A 16932-nucleotide genomic window follows, 5' to 3' on the forward strand; every position below is an offset into this window, starting at 1 on the left:
GACACATGCATGATTAAAGAGGTAGGAGGGTGTCTGTGGTCTTTGAAGATGGGTCATCAGTAAGGGTTTGTGATGTCGTTGTAGTTGTTTATACTTCTACAGACAAAGTGCTGAGGAAAATAAATGCATAGGTCATAGAGCTAGGGGCAGATGCTGGGGTTGGGTGAATGGTAGGTGAATCGTATGCTCAGAGCTGCCAGTTATATAGTTTTTGCCGTATTCATTTTTTTTTTTTTTTTGATATAAATATGGCAGTACGATTTTTCTTAGTAAAATACGATTTTTTGAAATTCTGATCACATGTTCATGTATAGTGTATGTAGTGAATGGGAAATTCATAGGGATGCACTGTTCAATATATAGTGTACGTATTATCGTGCACACAATTACTAATGCAGTGTACAAAGTAACAGTCGCTTATCGGTCATTTTTCTGACCATTTTGCAAAAATGATCATGCAGATTGCTGCACGGTTGGTCTTACCATCCGATCATATCTTTAGCTTGTGTAAACAGGCCAGTCATACTTCTAAGTCAGGCTCTCATGAGGCTTCAAAAAGTTGTGCAAAGTTATCTAATCCTCAGCACATAAGTTATATCATAAATTTTTTGGGACTCGACCATTAATTAACGGGGATAAAATGAACTACTATGTATAAACCCGATCTTTTCTTGCAAAACTTAGTGTGGTTGATCTCCTAAATTGAAAGAGCTGCCTGTATTGCATATGGGTGTAAGTTTCATTTTGCAATATTCCTTTTTTTCCTCTCAGAATTAATTATTTCTACCTTTTTATCTTTTTTTTGATAAGGTTGGCTGTTTGCTGTTTGCGGATGACAATGCTCTGATGGTAGACTCCATAAAGAAATAACTGTGGCTATTGGTGGAGTATCAGAGAGTGTGTGAAAGGAGAAATTTTAGAGTGAATATGAATAAAAGTTAAGCAGTGAGGTGTTGCAGGAGAATGAGACTAGAGGGTTTGAGAGTAAGTCTGAATGTGAAGGACCTGGATGAAGTGGAGGGCTTTAGGTACTTGGAAGTGGACATAGCAGCAGATGGATCCATGGTTGATGAAACGAGTCATAGGTGGAAGAAGGGGCTTAGGCCTTCTCTGCATTAAGGAGCAAAGAAGGTTATGTTTGAAGGTATAGTAGTCCTGACAGTGTTGTATAGATATGAATCTTGAGCCTTGAACACTAAATGTGAAGGACCTGGATGAAGTGGAGGTCTTTAATTGGAAGTGGACATAGCAGCAGATGGATCCATGGTTGATGAAATGAGTCATAGGTGGAAGAGGGATCTTGGGCCTTCTCTGCATTAAGGAGAAAAGAAGGTTATGTTTGAAGGTATAGTAGTCCTGACAGTGTTGTATAGATATGAATCTTGGGCCTTGAACACTAAAGAAAGGATGAGGATGAACTTAATAATTAAACACCTGTAGACTATATGTGGTGTCAGGGAAGTAATTAAACACCTGCAGACTGTATGTGGTGTCAGGGAAGTTGACTGTTTAATGAATGACATTGTAAGAGTGTAGTTAAGTATTAAGCACAGTATGATTGAGACAACTAACCAGGTTATACTGAAATTGTTCAGAGATATTGGGAGGATAATGGAAGAAAGACTGACTAGAAGGATCTATTGTCAGAGGTGTAGGGAGCAGTGGTGAGGTTTTCATTACATAAGAAATGACAGTGTGTTGAGTATTCCTGGTAAATTAGGTAAATTATATGGGAGGGTATTGATTGAGAGGTGAAGGCATATACAGAGCATCAGATTGGGGAAGAGCAGTGTGGTTTCAGAAGTGGTAGAGGATGTGTGGATCAGGTGTTTGCTTTGAAGAATGTATGTGAGAAATACTTAGAAAAGCAAATGGATTTGTATGTAGCATTTATGGATCTGGAGAAGGCATATGATAGAGTTGATAGAGATGCTCTGTGGAAAGTAATAAGAATATATGGTGTGAGAGGCAAGTTGTTAGAAGGAGTGAAAAGTTTTTATCGAGGATGTAAGGCATGTGTACATGTAGGAAGAGAGGAAAGTGATTGGTTCTCAGTGAATGTAGGTTTGTGGCAGGGGTGTGTGATGTCTCCATGGTTGTTTAATTTGTTTATGGATGGGGTTGTTAGGGAGGTAAATGCAAGAGTTTTGGAAAGAGGGGCAAGTATGAAGTCTGTTGGGGATGAGAGAGCTTGGGAAGTGAGTCAGTTGTTGTTCGCTGATGATACAGCGCTGGTGGCTGATTCATGTGAGAAACTGCAGAAGCTGCTGACTGAGTTTGGTAAAGTGTGTGAAAGAAGAAAGTTAAGAGTAAATGTGAATAAGAGCAAGGTTATTAGGTACAGTAGGGTTGAGGGTCAAGTCAGTTGGGAGGTAAGTTTGAATGGAGAAAAACTGGAGGAAGTAAAGTGTTTTAGATATCTGGGAGTGGATCTGGCAGCGGATGGAACCATGGAAGCGGAAGTGGATCATAGGGTGGGGGAGGGGGCGAAAATCCTGGGAGCCTTGAAGAATGTGTGGAAGTCGAGAACATTATCTCGGAAAGCAAAAATGGGTATGTTTGAAGGAATAGTGGTTCCAACAATGTTGTATGGTTGCGAGGCGTGGGCTATGGATAGAGTTGTGCGCAGGAGGATGGATGTGCTGGAAATGAGATGTTTGAGGACAGTGTGTGGTGTGAGGTGGTTTGATCGAGTAAGTAACGTAAGGGTAAGAGAGATGTGTGGAAATAAAAAGAGCGTGGTTGAGAGAGCAGAAGAGGGTGTTTTGAAGTGGTTTGGGCACATGGAGAGAATGAGTGAGGAAAGATTGACCAAGAGGATATATGTGTCGGAGGTGGAGGGAACGAGGAGAAGTGGGAGACCAAATTGGAGGTGGAAAGATGGAGTGAAAAAGATTGTGTGTGATCGGGGCCTGAACATGCAGGAGGGTGAAAGGAGGGCAAGGAATAGAGTGAATTGGATCGATGTGGTATACCGAGGTTGACGTGCTGTCAATGGATTGAATCAGGGCATGTGAAGCGTCTGGGGTAAACCATGGAAAGCTGTGTAGGTATGTATATTTGCGTGTGTGGACGTATGTATATACATGTGTATGGGGGTGGGTTGGGCCATTTCTTTCGTCTGTTTCCTTGCGCTACCTCGCAAACGCAGGAGACCGGCAAAAAAAAGAAAAAAAAAAAAAAGAAATGACATTGAGAGTGGATGTGAGCAAATGAGGCCATAGCTCATTCATTTCTAATGTTGCTTTGCTAATGTGAAAGAAGTTATCCAGGTTTTTCATACCACTTTGCTTCTCCCACCTTTGTGAAGTAGAATTAGAACAAACAAAACAACCACCTCATTCACATAGAATTAGGAATAAACAAAACCACCACCTCCGTTGATCTGAACAGTGTTAACCTGTACTATTATATTGGTCTGAGCGGTGTTAACCTTTGCTGTATTATTTAAATTTACTCAGTTTTTGTATTTTTTATTTACTTTATTGTAGAGCACTATGCAAGAATAGTAACTTTAAATATTTTAAGATTTTTAATAATTCATTGTTGTAGATTCTTGAAATAAATAGAAAGTTAACTTATGAGTTTGTGATGCCAGTTGTTTTTTGACTTATAAACTCCTCAATCAAGATTTTTTCTTTGATATTAGGATGGCAGTAATGTAATGAATTGTTGAGCATTAGGGTAACTTTCAATTAGAGATTCATTAACCTCTTGCTAATGTAAGCTAAGTTCAAGTAAATTTGAAATCAGTACAGTACAGTATATTCTGATTATTTGATTCCCCTGTCAGGTCCGCCAAACCCTGACACGTTACCAGAAGACGGTAAACTGAAGTCAGAGACTATGGTAAAAGACAACAGACGGTACTACCTAGACCTCAAAGAAAACTCAAGAGGGCGCTTCCTTAGGGTGAGTTTGGTATGTTTTGATGTTTTGTGAGGTGTACATATTGATAGTATTTAGATTTTACCCTCACTCACTCTCTTTCCCCCACACAAATATTAATTGGAAAAAAGTGATCATGCATTGGTTGAATTTCAGTATGTGGTAAGTAAGGACATGAAGATAGAGATGAATCCATACTCAGGAAGAATATACATTTATGGAAACTACTCAAAGCTAGGAAATTTCTGCGGGGTCATAAATTGGGAAACGAAGTTCAGTAGCCCATGATATTGGGCATTTATGTGAAAGTTCCTGTGTAATGTATAAAAATGAAGTAGGAACATGGGTACCTTTAGCTTCAGATTCTAAGTTAAAAAAGAGGTTTGGCTCAATAAAAAAGGTTTTGATGAATGGTTATTAGCAATATCGACTCCCAAGACTCTCTCACGCACAGATTCCTTCTGCTTATTTCTGCAACATAATATTTGTACTTATACCTATCCTACTTGGTTCCATCCATCCTCCTTACACTGAATTTCCTTAGGCTGAATTTCATAAAACATGTAACTGGCCACCTTTGGAGTCTAAGTAACCCTGTAAGGCTGAATTTCATAAAACATGTAACAGGCCGCCTTTAGAGTCTAAGTCCTGATGTAAGGGGACGCAATCCTTCTGGCAAGTCATTCAAGGAGATAAGGAAGATTTATCAAGACAATTCCTCCTACTATATGAATAGGATGCCCTAACAGTATGTTGTTTACATTAGGTGAGGGTGTAATTTGTAATATAAATATTTATATACAAGAGAGAACTGTCAGCGAGAGAACTGGCAGTGGTGGGAACTGCTGGTGCAGAATCGTCCTAAAACTATCAAGAAGAGCAATTGTCCAAAGACTGAGTGCTGTGGTTTACCACCTTAAGAGCATTTTAAAGGAAATAAACTTCCTGCTCGAGATTATTGAAATGGTATTTAAGTACATGGCAAAGGAAATATTCAGCAGACTGTTCATATCTTATGCAATATAGTATGCCAGATTATTTTATTTATAAATTTATTAATTTTTTTTTTTTTTTTTTTTTTTTATACTTTGTCGCTGTCTCCCGCGTTTGCGAGGTAGCGCAAGGAAACAGACGAAAGAAATGGCCCAACCCCCCCCCCATACACATGTACATACGTCCACACACGCAAATATACATACCTACACAGCTTTCCATGGTTTACCCCAGACGCTTCACATGCCTTGATTCAATCCACTGACAGCACGTCAACCCCTGTATACCACATCGCTCCAATTCACTCTATTCCTTGCCCTCCTTTCACCCTCCTGCATGTTCAGGCCCCGATCACACAAAATCTTTTTCACTCCATCTTTCCACCTCCAATTTGGTCTCCCTCTTCTCCTCGTTCCCTCCACCTCCGACACATATATCCTCTTGGTCAATCTTTCCTCACTCATTCTCTCCATGTGCCCAAACCATTTCAAAACACCCTCTTCTGCTCTCTCAACCACGCTCTTTTTATTTCCACACATCTCTCTTACCCTTACGTTACTCACTCGCTCAAACCACCTCACACCACACATTGTCCTCAAACATCTCATTTCCAGCACATCCATCCTCCTGCGCACATCTCTATCCATAGCCCACGCCTCGCAACCATACAACATTGTTGGAACCACTATTCCTTCAAACACCCATTTTTGCTTTCCGAGATAATGTTCTCGACTTCCACACATTTTTCAAGGCTCCCAAAATTTTCGCCCCCTCCCCCACCCTATGATCCACTTCCGCTTCCATGGTTCCATCCGCTGACAGATCCACTCCCAGATATCTAAAACACTTCACTTCCTCCAGTTTTTCTCCATTCAAACTCACCTCCCAATTGACTTGACCCTCACCCCTACTGTACCTAATAACCTTGCTCTTATTCACATTTACTCTTAACTTTCTTCTTCCACACACTTTACCAAACTCAGTCACCAGCTTCTGCAGTTTCTCACATGAATCAGCCACCAGCGCTGTATCATCAGCGAACAACAACTGACTCACTTCCCAAGCTCTCTCATCCCCAACAGACTTCATACTTGCCCCTCTTTCCAGGACTCTTGCATTTACCTCCCTAACAACCCCATCCATAAACAAATTAAACAACCATGGAGACATCACACACCCCTGCCGCAAACCTACATTCACTGAGAACCAATCACTTTCCTCTCTTCCTACACGTACACATGCCTTACATCCTCGATAAAAACTTTTCACTGCTTCTAACAACTTGCCTCCCACACCATATATTCTTAATACCTTCCACAGAGCATCTCTATCAACTCTATCATATGCCTTCTCCAGATCCATAAATGCTACATACAAATCCATTTGCTTTTCTAAGTATTTCTCACATACATTCTTCAAAGCAAACACCTGATCCACACATCCTCTACCACTTCTGAAACCGCACTGCTCTTCCCCAATCTGATGCTCTGTACATGCCTTCACCCTCTCAATCAATACCCTCCCATATAATTTACCAGGAATACTCAACAAACTTATACCTCTGTAATTTGAGCACTCACTCTTATCCCCTTTGCCTTTGTACAATGGCACTATGCACGCATTCCGCCAATCCTCAGGCACCTCACCATGAGTCATACATACATTAAATAACCTTACCAACCAGTCAACAATACAGTCACCCCCCTTTTTAATAAATTCCACTGCAATACCATCCAAACCTGCTGCCTTGCCGGCTTTCATCTTCCGCAAAGCTTTTACTACCTCTTCTCTGTTTACCAAATCATTTTCCCTAACCCTCTCACTTTGCACACCACCTCGACCAAAACACCCTATATCTGCCACTCTGTCATCAGACACATTCAACAAACCTTCAAAATACTCATTCCATCTCCTTCTCACATATATATATATATATATATATTTTCCCTTTTTCTTTCCTTCTTTCTTTAAGGCTCCAAGTACGTACAAAAGTCCCTGTCGAAGCCTGGCCTTAATTGAAATATAGAGGTTAAAGAGAGTGAAAAAGAACAAAGAAAAGTATTTAAAGACTTTGGAGGGAGTGAAAAACCTTTCTTTTAAAAAGTGCTAGGTCATAGTTATTGGGAAAGACATGAGAGGGTGAGTTCCAAGCTTTGAGGTATAGGGAAAAAAAGAGGTATCAGAATGGCCCACGCTTTAGTTGCCAACAGCAACACAGTAATCATGGACACAACAGGTTGCTGAATATTGTATGGTTAAGCTAATGGTAGGGGCACAGAAGCAGTCAACTCGCAGGAGCAAAAAGGGAAGTAATACCTTTAAAAGAGGGAGAGAACCAAAATTTCAGGGTAGAGTTAGTCAGGTTTTGAAGTTAGCCTGGGAGAGTTGATAAGTCAGACAACTTTCAACTCAACTCTGTCTAGTGAGGATCCAGACCTTCAGTCTCCCAAGATGTTAGAGCAGCACTCCACATACAAGGAGAGACCTTTGGATAGACAGAATAAGGTTCAGGAGAAAAGAAATTCTAACAGCTTAAGAGGACCCCCAGTTTCTTAGTGGCAGACTTATTTATTTCCATTATGTGGGGTTAGCAAGATAGTGTGAATGTTACATTAATACCAAGTATGTTCCTTGAGTCAAGAGGTGGAATTATAGAACTGCCAAAGGAGAGAGAAAGTTGTGAGGAATTTTGAGAAGGGAAATGAAACTGGGTTTTAGGAGTCATTAAACTTGACCAGATTTCATCTATCCCACTAAAAAACCCTGTCCAAGTCTGAGCTTATTGAGGAAGTTGTGTTGAGAGGAGATGGAGATAAAGTGAGAGAAGGAGCAGAATTGAAGGATGTGGAGAAATTGAGTGTTGAGTCATCAGGATGTATGAGTACATTTGATTATTCTTAGAAGAAAAGAAATCCTTATTAAAAGGACAAAAAGCATAGGAGACAGGACAGAACCTTGAGGGACTACTGTGTGGCAGAGAAAGGGAGAGAGGCTGATCCATCAACAACTATGGAAATAAATCAGCCAGAGAGGAAGCAAAGTAAGGGAGGGGAGCTTAAAGGTAGGACTCTGGTGCCATACCCAGTCATAGGCTTTAGGTATCTACATAGGAGTCCTCAAAATCTTTCAGGGATGACCAGTGGTTAGTAAGATAGGAAAGCCATATTGGTGATCAGAGTGAAGACTGAGATTAAATATGTCTGAGGATATAGGAGTTGAGTATGGACTCAAAGGCTTTGGGAATTGTGATTGTCAAGGCAACAAAATGACAATTAGAGGGGTTAGAACAGTCACTCTTCTTAGGGGTGGAATGCACCAACGCATTTCCAAGAAAAAAGGAAAGTTGTGGTTTTTGATTAGAAACAGAGCTGACGAGCAAGCACAGGTGCAAGTTTGATGGTGCACACTTTCATTGCAAAAGGATGAATGCAACAGTCCATCAGACTTGCTTGTGTTCAGAGAGAGAGAGAGAGAAGCGCTCTTCAGACAGTTTGAAAAGGGATTACAGTGAGCAGCATGGGATTAGTAAGAGGAGCATCAGGGGGTGAAAGAATGGTAGTCTTCCAAGGTAGAGTTAAAGGAGAAAGGAAAACCAGAGTTGCTTTGTCTGGGGAAGCATGTTCATTTGAGGACCCCATAGAAAACTGTACCTGTGATTCCAGTACATCTTGCTGTTTGTGGGATTGTGTCCTAGGAAAATGCTTTAGATACGGAAACGACAACTACAAATGCTAAGGGTTTATGGGATAATAGGTTTTTGCACTCTGGGACTCTCCAGGACCTCCCTTTCTTTTAGGTTTCAGTTATGGATGAAAGTTAACATTGAGGCTGAACCAAAACTTAAATATAAAGAGAATTAAGGAGAGGAAATAAAAAGGGAAAATTTTTCAAGAGTTTCAAAGGGAATGGAAAACTTGCTTTAAAAAAAGGCCAAGTTATAGTTGGTAGAAGAGGCATGTGGGGTAGAGAGTTCCTAAGCTTTGAGGTGTATGGGTTGAAACACATAGGAAAACAACCTACCCTTGAGTTACTGGCAGACATTTAGTAACAGTTAGAAGCAGTAGCTTACCGAGTAATATGTGGTCTAACTCTTGGTAGGGGCTAACTAGAAGCTAGCTTTCAGGAACAAAAACTAAAGAATTACCTGTAGAAGAAGCAAAGTTAACTAACATTGCAGCATAGCACAGGCAGATCAAGTTGTTAGATTAGACTGGGAGAGTTGGTACATCAAACTGCTTTAGACTCGACTCTATTAAGTTAGTATGCACAGGTAGAACCTCCCTACATGTAAAAGCAGCACTCTATACAAGTTCAGGTCAGTCCTTTGTTGAAACAGAACACCTGTTCAGAAGAGAAGAATTTGTAGCATCTAAACAGGACTCCCTGTTTCTTAGAGGTGACTTAGCTATTTGTGTAATGTTAGGTTTTCAAGATAGGGTACATGTTACAGTAATGCCAAGTGTGCATGTTACAGTAATGCCAAGTGTGTTCATTGGTGGAATTACAGATTCATCAAAAGAGACAGGAAAGTTGTGAGGGGTTTTAAAGGTAAAGACAAGAAGAAATTGTAATTTGGAGGCTTTTAATTGAACCAGATTCTATCTGCCTGATGAATATTCCTGTCCAAGTCTTAAGTTTATAGTAGAAGTTGTGTTGAGATGAGATGCAGATGGAGCAAGGAATGATTGAGCAGATTTAAGGAAAATAGAGGAATGCACTGTAGAGTCATCAGCAGCATATGAGAGTACTTGGTTTGCTGGTGATTAGAAGAAATTGTTGATAAAAAGGAGAAACAGAACATTGAGGAACATCATTGTTGTTAGCGAAGGGAGATGTTGATCCATCGACAGCCAGAGACAGATTGACCCGAGAGAATGTTAGATATGAGGAAATAGAGAGAGGAGCTTGAAGATTAGATCTTGGTACCATACCATTAAAGGTTTTGATATACCAAGGGCTACTACTCAGGATTTTCCAAAATATCTCTGGGATGATGACAAGACATTAGTATGGTAGGCAGGATATCACCGCTGGATCCTACCTTGTGGAAGCCATACCAGTGATCAGAGAGGGACACTGAGATTCAGAATGATTGAAGATATGGTTGTTGAAGATGAAGTCAGGGTTCTTGAAAATAAAAGTCAAAGGAACAGGTTGAAAGTTGGAGGGTTTACAGTGGTTCTCGTTCTTTGGGATGAAATGGATTAATGCATGTTTCCATAAAGAAGAAATAAAGAGGAACGGATGAACAAAAACACACACAATTTGGAAGCATACACTTTCAGTTCTTGGGGATGGATGCCATCTGGTCCTTAAAGCTTTGCTTGTGTCCAGGAAAGGAGTGCTTTTCAGATGATACAAAAAGAGTATCGGAAGGAGGGAATATTAAATTCATCGAAGGTGAAGCAAGGAGTGAAAAAAGAACCAAGAAGATTTGCTTGGACAATGGAAGAGACACCTATAGTACTGTCATAATGGAAAATTGAAGGAAAAGAGTGTGACAGGTTGTTAGATATGCCGTTAGCCAAAGACCAGAAAGATCTATTGGTGGATGAAGAGAGGTTTGCACTCCTTTTGGATAAGGAATGCTTTGCCTCATGGACAACATACTTGCAAAATTCACTTTGAAGCAACACAAAATCTTTCTTTCCGAAGTGAATATCTATATACAGTATATATATACGACCCAAGTACTTGAGAAACATAACTAATGCATTAAGGGTCTAGACTTCACTGGCAGTGAGGGTAGCCTTGTGGTAAACAAACAGATGGGTTTTATTATGCCCCCATGTAATGAAAGGAATGATTGCAAGATTCTTCTTATGATGGGGTATGTACATTAAGAAGTCCATCTAATCACTGTTACCAGTTATTTCATTATATGGTGTTTTGCTTAAATGGTGTCCATGAAAAAATAAGTTAGAAAAAAAGGGTTAAAATTTTCATCAAAAACCATGCAGCAGTAGCAGCAATCATTATGGTGAGCAGATGAAACTGCCAGGGCAGTAGGGCCAACTCACTTCACTGTATATAGTGGTGGCACAGCCTGCATTTGTATGTTTTAATATTGCCTTATAACCTCCTCAAATCCCCCAAAACTTCTCTGTGAGCAGAAAGGCATGCATTCAACCAGGTGAATGCAGGGGATGTGGGAGATGCTTGTGCGTTAGGAAAGTGCTCATGATTTTTCGTAGTATGACTCAAATTTTGGCAATTTTCTTCTTACAAATTTACATTTTATCTTACTACAAACACACCAAAAAAGAAAATAATATTTTAACCAGTTTGTCCCTGATGCACATCTCAATTATGAACCATTCTTCCCTCTTTTGTACCTTCCCCATGCTGTAGGTGTTCATAATCTTGCTCTTTCATTGTAATGTGCACAGAATTTCACACAACAATGCCTTGGTTCATGGCTACTGAAGTCCATGCTCTTTCATTGTAGAGTGCACAGAACTTCACACCACAATGCCTTGGTTCGTGGCTACTGAAACATTGTTAATGTATGTTTAATTTCCACAACTGTATCTCCTCTTCAGATTTTTTTCTACTGATCTTTTAACATCTTCCTTTACTATATAATGAAACTTGAGCATTACATGATCTTTTTTTTCTAATAGGTGTATCGAATATAATAATCTCAATATCTGTGCTAGTTAGATCTAGCAATGATGCTGTATCATTCCATTCCTTAGTATAGGGAATTTTCATGTATACACTCAAAAAACTTGTGTCTTCATGACTCCTTGTCACCGTGAGAATCTAAATTTCTAAAGTCAATCTTTTTATAATTGAAAATCCCATTAGGGATTGTACTTTTCCACCTCAGAAAAGTGTGTTTTACTGCTTCACGCACCTTTCTGACTTTCTTTATTTTATTTGTGTATTTGCAATGGACTTTAAAAATTCCTTGGAAGATTATATAATATTAACACCACTATGAACTTCCTCCTTAAATTACTCTTCCTATTACGTAGTGTTTGAAAGGACTGTCTTCCATTATTTCTTGAAACCTTAAGTTTATTAGAAGGACCAATCTTTTCTGCCTTACTTTCATTTTCCACTTTGGGCAGAACAAGTGAGGTCTTTCAGTTCAGTAATCTTTGTTTCCATAACTGACAATATCAGGTACATTTTCCCTTAATTGATTCTTGAATTTCAGCTCTGTACCATTAATTACTAATCATAATTACAACTATCTTCATCTGCATACATTACTTTCGTCTTCTTCATGGTTGGCCCATGTCATGAACTCTACCGTTACGCAGCCCTTCAGACTTGTACACTGGTAGCTTTCACAATTTCATCACCCAGCTCATTTCTCTCATCAACTGTCTTGATACTGATAAAAATGCTTTTCAATGTCCCCAACCTACAAATTTCCAGCACAGCATCTTTTCACAATCGCTTGTTGGGATTTATTTGAATAACACAAACATAGACTAACCAAAGGCAATAAGAAATTAAACCCCCCCATACACATGTACATACACACGTCCACACACGCAAATATACATACCTACACAGCTTTCCATGGTTTACCCCGGACGCTTCACATGCCTTGATTCAATCCACTGACAGCACGTCAACCCCTGTATACCACATCGCTCCAATTCACTCTATTCCTTGCCCTCCTTTCACCCTCCTGCATGTTCAGGCCCCGATCACACAAAATCCTTTTCACTCCATCTTTCCACCTCCAATTTGGTCTCCCTCTTCTCCTCGTTCCCTCCACCTCCGACACATATATCCTCTTGGTCAATCTTTCCTCACTCATTCTCTCCATGTGCCCAAACCATTTCAAAACACCCTCTTCTGCTCTCTCAACCACGCTCTTTTTATTTCCACACATCTCTCTTACCCTTACGTTACTTACTCGATCAAACCACCTCACACCACACATTGTCCTCAAACATCTCATTTCCAGCACATCCATCCTCCTGCGCACAACTCTATCCATATCCCACGCCTCGCAACCATACAACATTGTTGGAACTACTATTCCTTCAAACATACCCATTTTTGCTTTCCGGGATAATGTTCTCGACTTCCACACATTTTTCAAGGCTCCCAAAATTTTCGCCCCCTCCCCCACCCTATGATCCACTTCTGCTTCCATGGTTCCATCCGCTGACAGATCCACTCCCAGATATCTAAAACACTTCACTTCCTCCAGTTTTTCTCCATTCAAACTCACCTCCCAATTGACTTGACCCTCAACCCTACTGTACCTAATAACCTTGCTCTTATTCACATTTACTCTTAACTTTCTTCTTCCACACACTTTACCAAACTCCGTCACCAGCTTCTGCACTTTCTCACATGAATCCGCCACCAGCGCTGTATCATCAGCAAACAACAACTGACTCACTTCCCAAGCTCTCTCATCCCCAACAGACTTCATACTTGCCCCTCTTTCCAAGACTCTTGCATTTACCTCCCTAACAACCCCATCCATAAACAAATTAAACAACCATGGAGACATCACACACCCCTGCCGCAAACCTACATTCACTGAGAACCAATCACTTTCCTCTCTTCCTACACGTACACATGCCTTGCATCCTCGATAAAAACTTTTCACTGCTTCTAACAACTTGCCTCCCACACCATATATTCTTAATACCTTCCACAGAGCATCTCTATCAACTCTATCATATGCCTTCTCCAGATCCATAAATGCTACATACAAATCCATTTGCTTTTCTAAGTATTTCTCACATACATTCTTCAAAGCAAACACCTGATCCACACATCCTCTACCACTTCTGAAACCACACTGCTCTTCCCCAATCTGATGCTCTGTACATGCCTTCACCCTCTCAATCAATACTCTCCCATATAATTTACCAGGAATACTCAACAAACTTATACCTCTGTAATTTGAGCACTCACTCTTATCCCCTTTGCCTTTGTACAATGGCACTATGCACGCATTCCGCCAATCCTCAGGCACCTCACCATGAGTCATACATACATTAAATAACCTTACCAACCAGTCAACAATACAGTCACCCCCTTTTTTAATAAATTCCACTGCAATACCATCCAAACCTGCTGCCTTGCCGGCTTTCATCTTCCGCAAAGCTTTTACTACCTCTTCTCTGTTTACCAAATCATTTTCCCTAACCCTCTCACTTTGCACACCACCTCGACCCAAACACCCTATATCTGCCACTCTGTCATCAGACACATTCAACAAACCTTCAAAATACTCATTCCATCTCCTTCTCACATCACCACTACTTGTTATCACCTCCCCATTTGCGCCCTTCACTGAAGTTCCCATTTGCTCCCTTGTCTTACGCACCCTATTTACCTCCTTCCAGAACATCTTTTTATTCTCCCTAAAATTTACTGATAGTCTCTCACCCCAACTCTCATTTGCCCTTTTTTTCACCTCTTGCACCTTTCTCTTGACCTCCTGTCTCTTTCTTTTATACTTCTCCAACTCAATTGCATTTTTTCCCTGCAAAAATCGTCCAAATGCCTCTCTCTTCTCTTTCACTAATACTCTTACTTCTTCATCCCACCACTCACTACCCTTTCTAATCAACCCACCTCCCACTCTTCTCATGCCACAAGCATCTTTTGCGCAATCCATCACTGATTCCCTAAATACATCCCATTCCTCCCCCACTCCCCTTACTTCCATTGTTCTCACCTTTTTCCATTCTGTACACAGTCTCTCCTGATACTTCTTCACACAGGTCTCCTTCCCAAGCTCACTCACTCTCACCACCTTCTTCACCCCAACATTCACTCTTCTTTTCTGAAAACCCATACTAATCTTCACCTTAGCCTCCACAAGATAATGATCAGACATCCCTCCAGTTGCACCTCTCAGCACATTGACATCCAAAAGTCTCTCTTTCGCACGCCTGTCAATTAACACGTAATCCAATAACGCTCTCTGGCCATCTCTCCTACTTACATAAGTATACTTATGTATATCTCGCTTTTTAAACCAGGTATTCCCAATCATCAGTCCTTTTTCAGCACATAAATCTACAAGCTCTTCACCATTTCCATTTACAACACTGAACACCCCATGCATACCAATTATTCCCTCAACTGCCACATTACTCACCTTTGCATTCAAATCACCCATCACTATAACCCGGTCTCGTGCATCAAAACCGCTAACACACTCATTTAGCTGCTCCCAAAACACTTGCCTCTCATGATCTTTCTTCTCATGCCCAGGTGCATATGCACCAATAATCACCCACCTCTCTCCATCAACTTTCAATTTTACCCATATTAATCGAGAATTTACTTTCTTACATTCTATCACATACTCCCACAACTCCTGTTTCAGGAGTATTGCTACTCCTTCCCTTGCTCTTGTCCTCTCACTAACCCCTGACTTCACTCCCCAGACATTTCCAAACCACTCTTCCCCTTTACCCTTGAGCTTCGTTTCACTCAGAGCCAAAACATCCAGGTTCCTTTCCTCAAACATACTACCTATCTCTCCTTTTTTCGCATCTTGGTTACATCCACACACATTTAGGCACCCCACTCTGAGCCTTCGAGGAGGATGAGCACTCCCCGCGTGACTCCTTCTTCTGTTTCCCATTTTAGAAAGTTGATACAAGGAGGGGAGGATTTCCGGCCCCCCGCTCCCGTCCCCTCTAGTCGCTTTCTACGACACGCGAGGAATACGTGGGAAGTATTCTTTCACCCCTATCCCCAGGGATAATATATATATATATATATACACACACACACACACACACACACACGCACACACACACACACACACATATACATATGAAAAATGTAAAACAATTTAGAAAACAAACTTTTAGCTTGAAATGAATGAAAAAATGAACGTCACATAATGGTTCAACCTCTGGCTATGGAAAAGGAAATGTACAATTTATTCACACAAACGTCAATAGCAGTTCTCATCAATTTCACCACTGAATCAATAAGCTTCAATGTCTAAGCTACATTTTTCTCCAACTTCACTATTTTCTTGTCAAAACACCATGCATGAAAACTATCACTCCAGTAACACAACTATAAACATTTACTTCCCCTTTAAAAAGTTCTGGGGAAGATATTTGTGAGAAAAGATGTCCCATGTCATAAAAGTAATATAGCAGGAGATAAATGGAACAAGCTAAGCAGTGAAACTGCCAAAAAATGCTGACAACATGCAAAAGTTTAAAACATTGTAAGACAAGAAAAGCCAAGAGATGTGGCTCCACAAGCGCAGAACTCTCCCAGCACAGACGGGTCTTTATTTGCATATAATTGATTTGTGCATGTTCACTTTTACTGTAGTTTTGTTTTAGAACCATCCACAAAAAACAGCAGTTCCAAGATCTCTTGCAAATTTTTCTGGATCTAACAAAATTTTAGGTATTAGATTGGTTTCTATGCATCCCACAATAAATTACAAAATATAAAAACTATAATTTACTAAGACAGATACACTAAACTTTTATAAAATAATCATCCTTAGTATTCATAGTATCCTTGTTGGGATTGTTCCTCCTCAACAATGCCCCAAGTTACCCAGTTATCTTTTAATTGTCAGCTATTTTTTGAATGCAGCTTTTATCAAAGAATAAGACGTGTGATCTAGCCCATGGATCAAGGGGGGGTTATTGCCATCTTTAAGGCCCAGTTTCAAGATGCACATGTAGGCATTGGATGGAGACTAAAAATCTTATTAAGAAATTTTTAAAGAGCTACAACATCAAAAATTCTGTTGATAGTCTTGCTGAGTGTGCAAAAAAAGAAAAAAAGAAAAAACATGAATGGTGCATGGCGAAACACACAGCTAGTAAGTGAATGAATTTAGAGGCTTTCCCCCAAGTGAAAGAGATGATGAACCCTGCTCATGTTGTAGGACTTACAAAACAAAAAACATTATATCTGTAACCTGTTAGAACCACACAGAAAGGAGCTCTCAAGTGGAGATTTAATGGAAATTGACCAAGATTGGGGTGCTAGAGAAAGGAATACGAAGCAGAACTAGAACCTGAACATTTCTGAACAATAAATCTGTTGTTTCAAACTTTCTTCCACTTT

General features: G+C 40.2%; 1 protein-coding gene and 1 long non-coding RNA gene across 6 annotated transcripts in view; one reads left to right on the top strand and one right to left on the bottom strand.

Moving 5' to 3' along the window:
• Pur-alpha (Purine-rich binding protein-alpha) overlaps positions 1 to 16932 on the top strand; it is a 451808-nt gene that overhangs the window by 421328 nt on the left and 13548 nt on the right. For 3 of the 5 annotated variants that reach the window (XM_071658308.1, XM_071658311.1, XM_071658306.1), the window contains one exon: positions 3794 to 3921. In XM_071658308.1, the coding sequence (XP_071514409.1) occupies positions 3794 to 3921 (128 nt within the window). The remainder of the gene's footprint in view (positions 1 to 3793; positions 3922 to 16932) is intronic. The other 2 variants (XM_071658309.1, XM_071658307.1) reach the window with 1 other exon arrangement.
• The window catches only part of LOC139746776 (uncharacterized), a 54519-nt gene that overhangs the window by 29361 nt on the left and 8226 nt on the right, over positions 1 to 16932 (bottom strand). The window lies entirely within an intron of this gene.

Source organism: Panulirus ornatus, chromosome 66 (assembly GCF_036320965.1).
Source record: "Panulirus ornatus isolate Po-2019 chromosome 66, ASM3632096v1, whole genome shotgun sequence".
Taxonomy (NCBI): domain Eukaryota; kingdom Metazoa; phylum Arthropoda; class Malacostraca; order Decapoda; family Palinuridae; genus Panulirus; species Panulirus ornatus.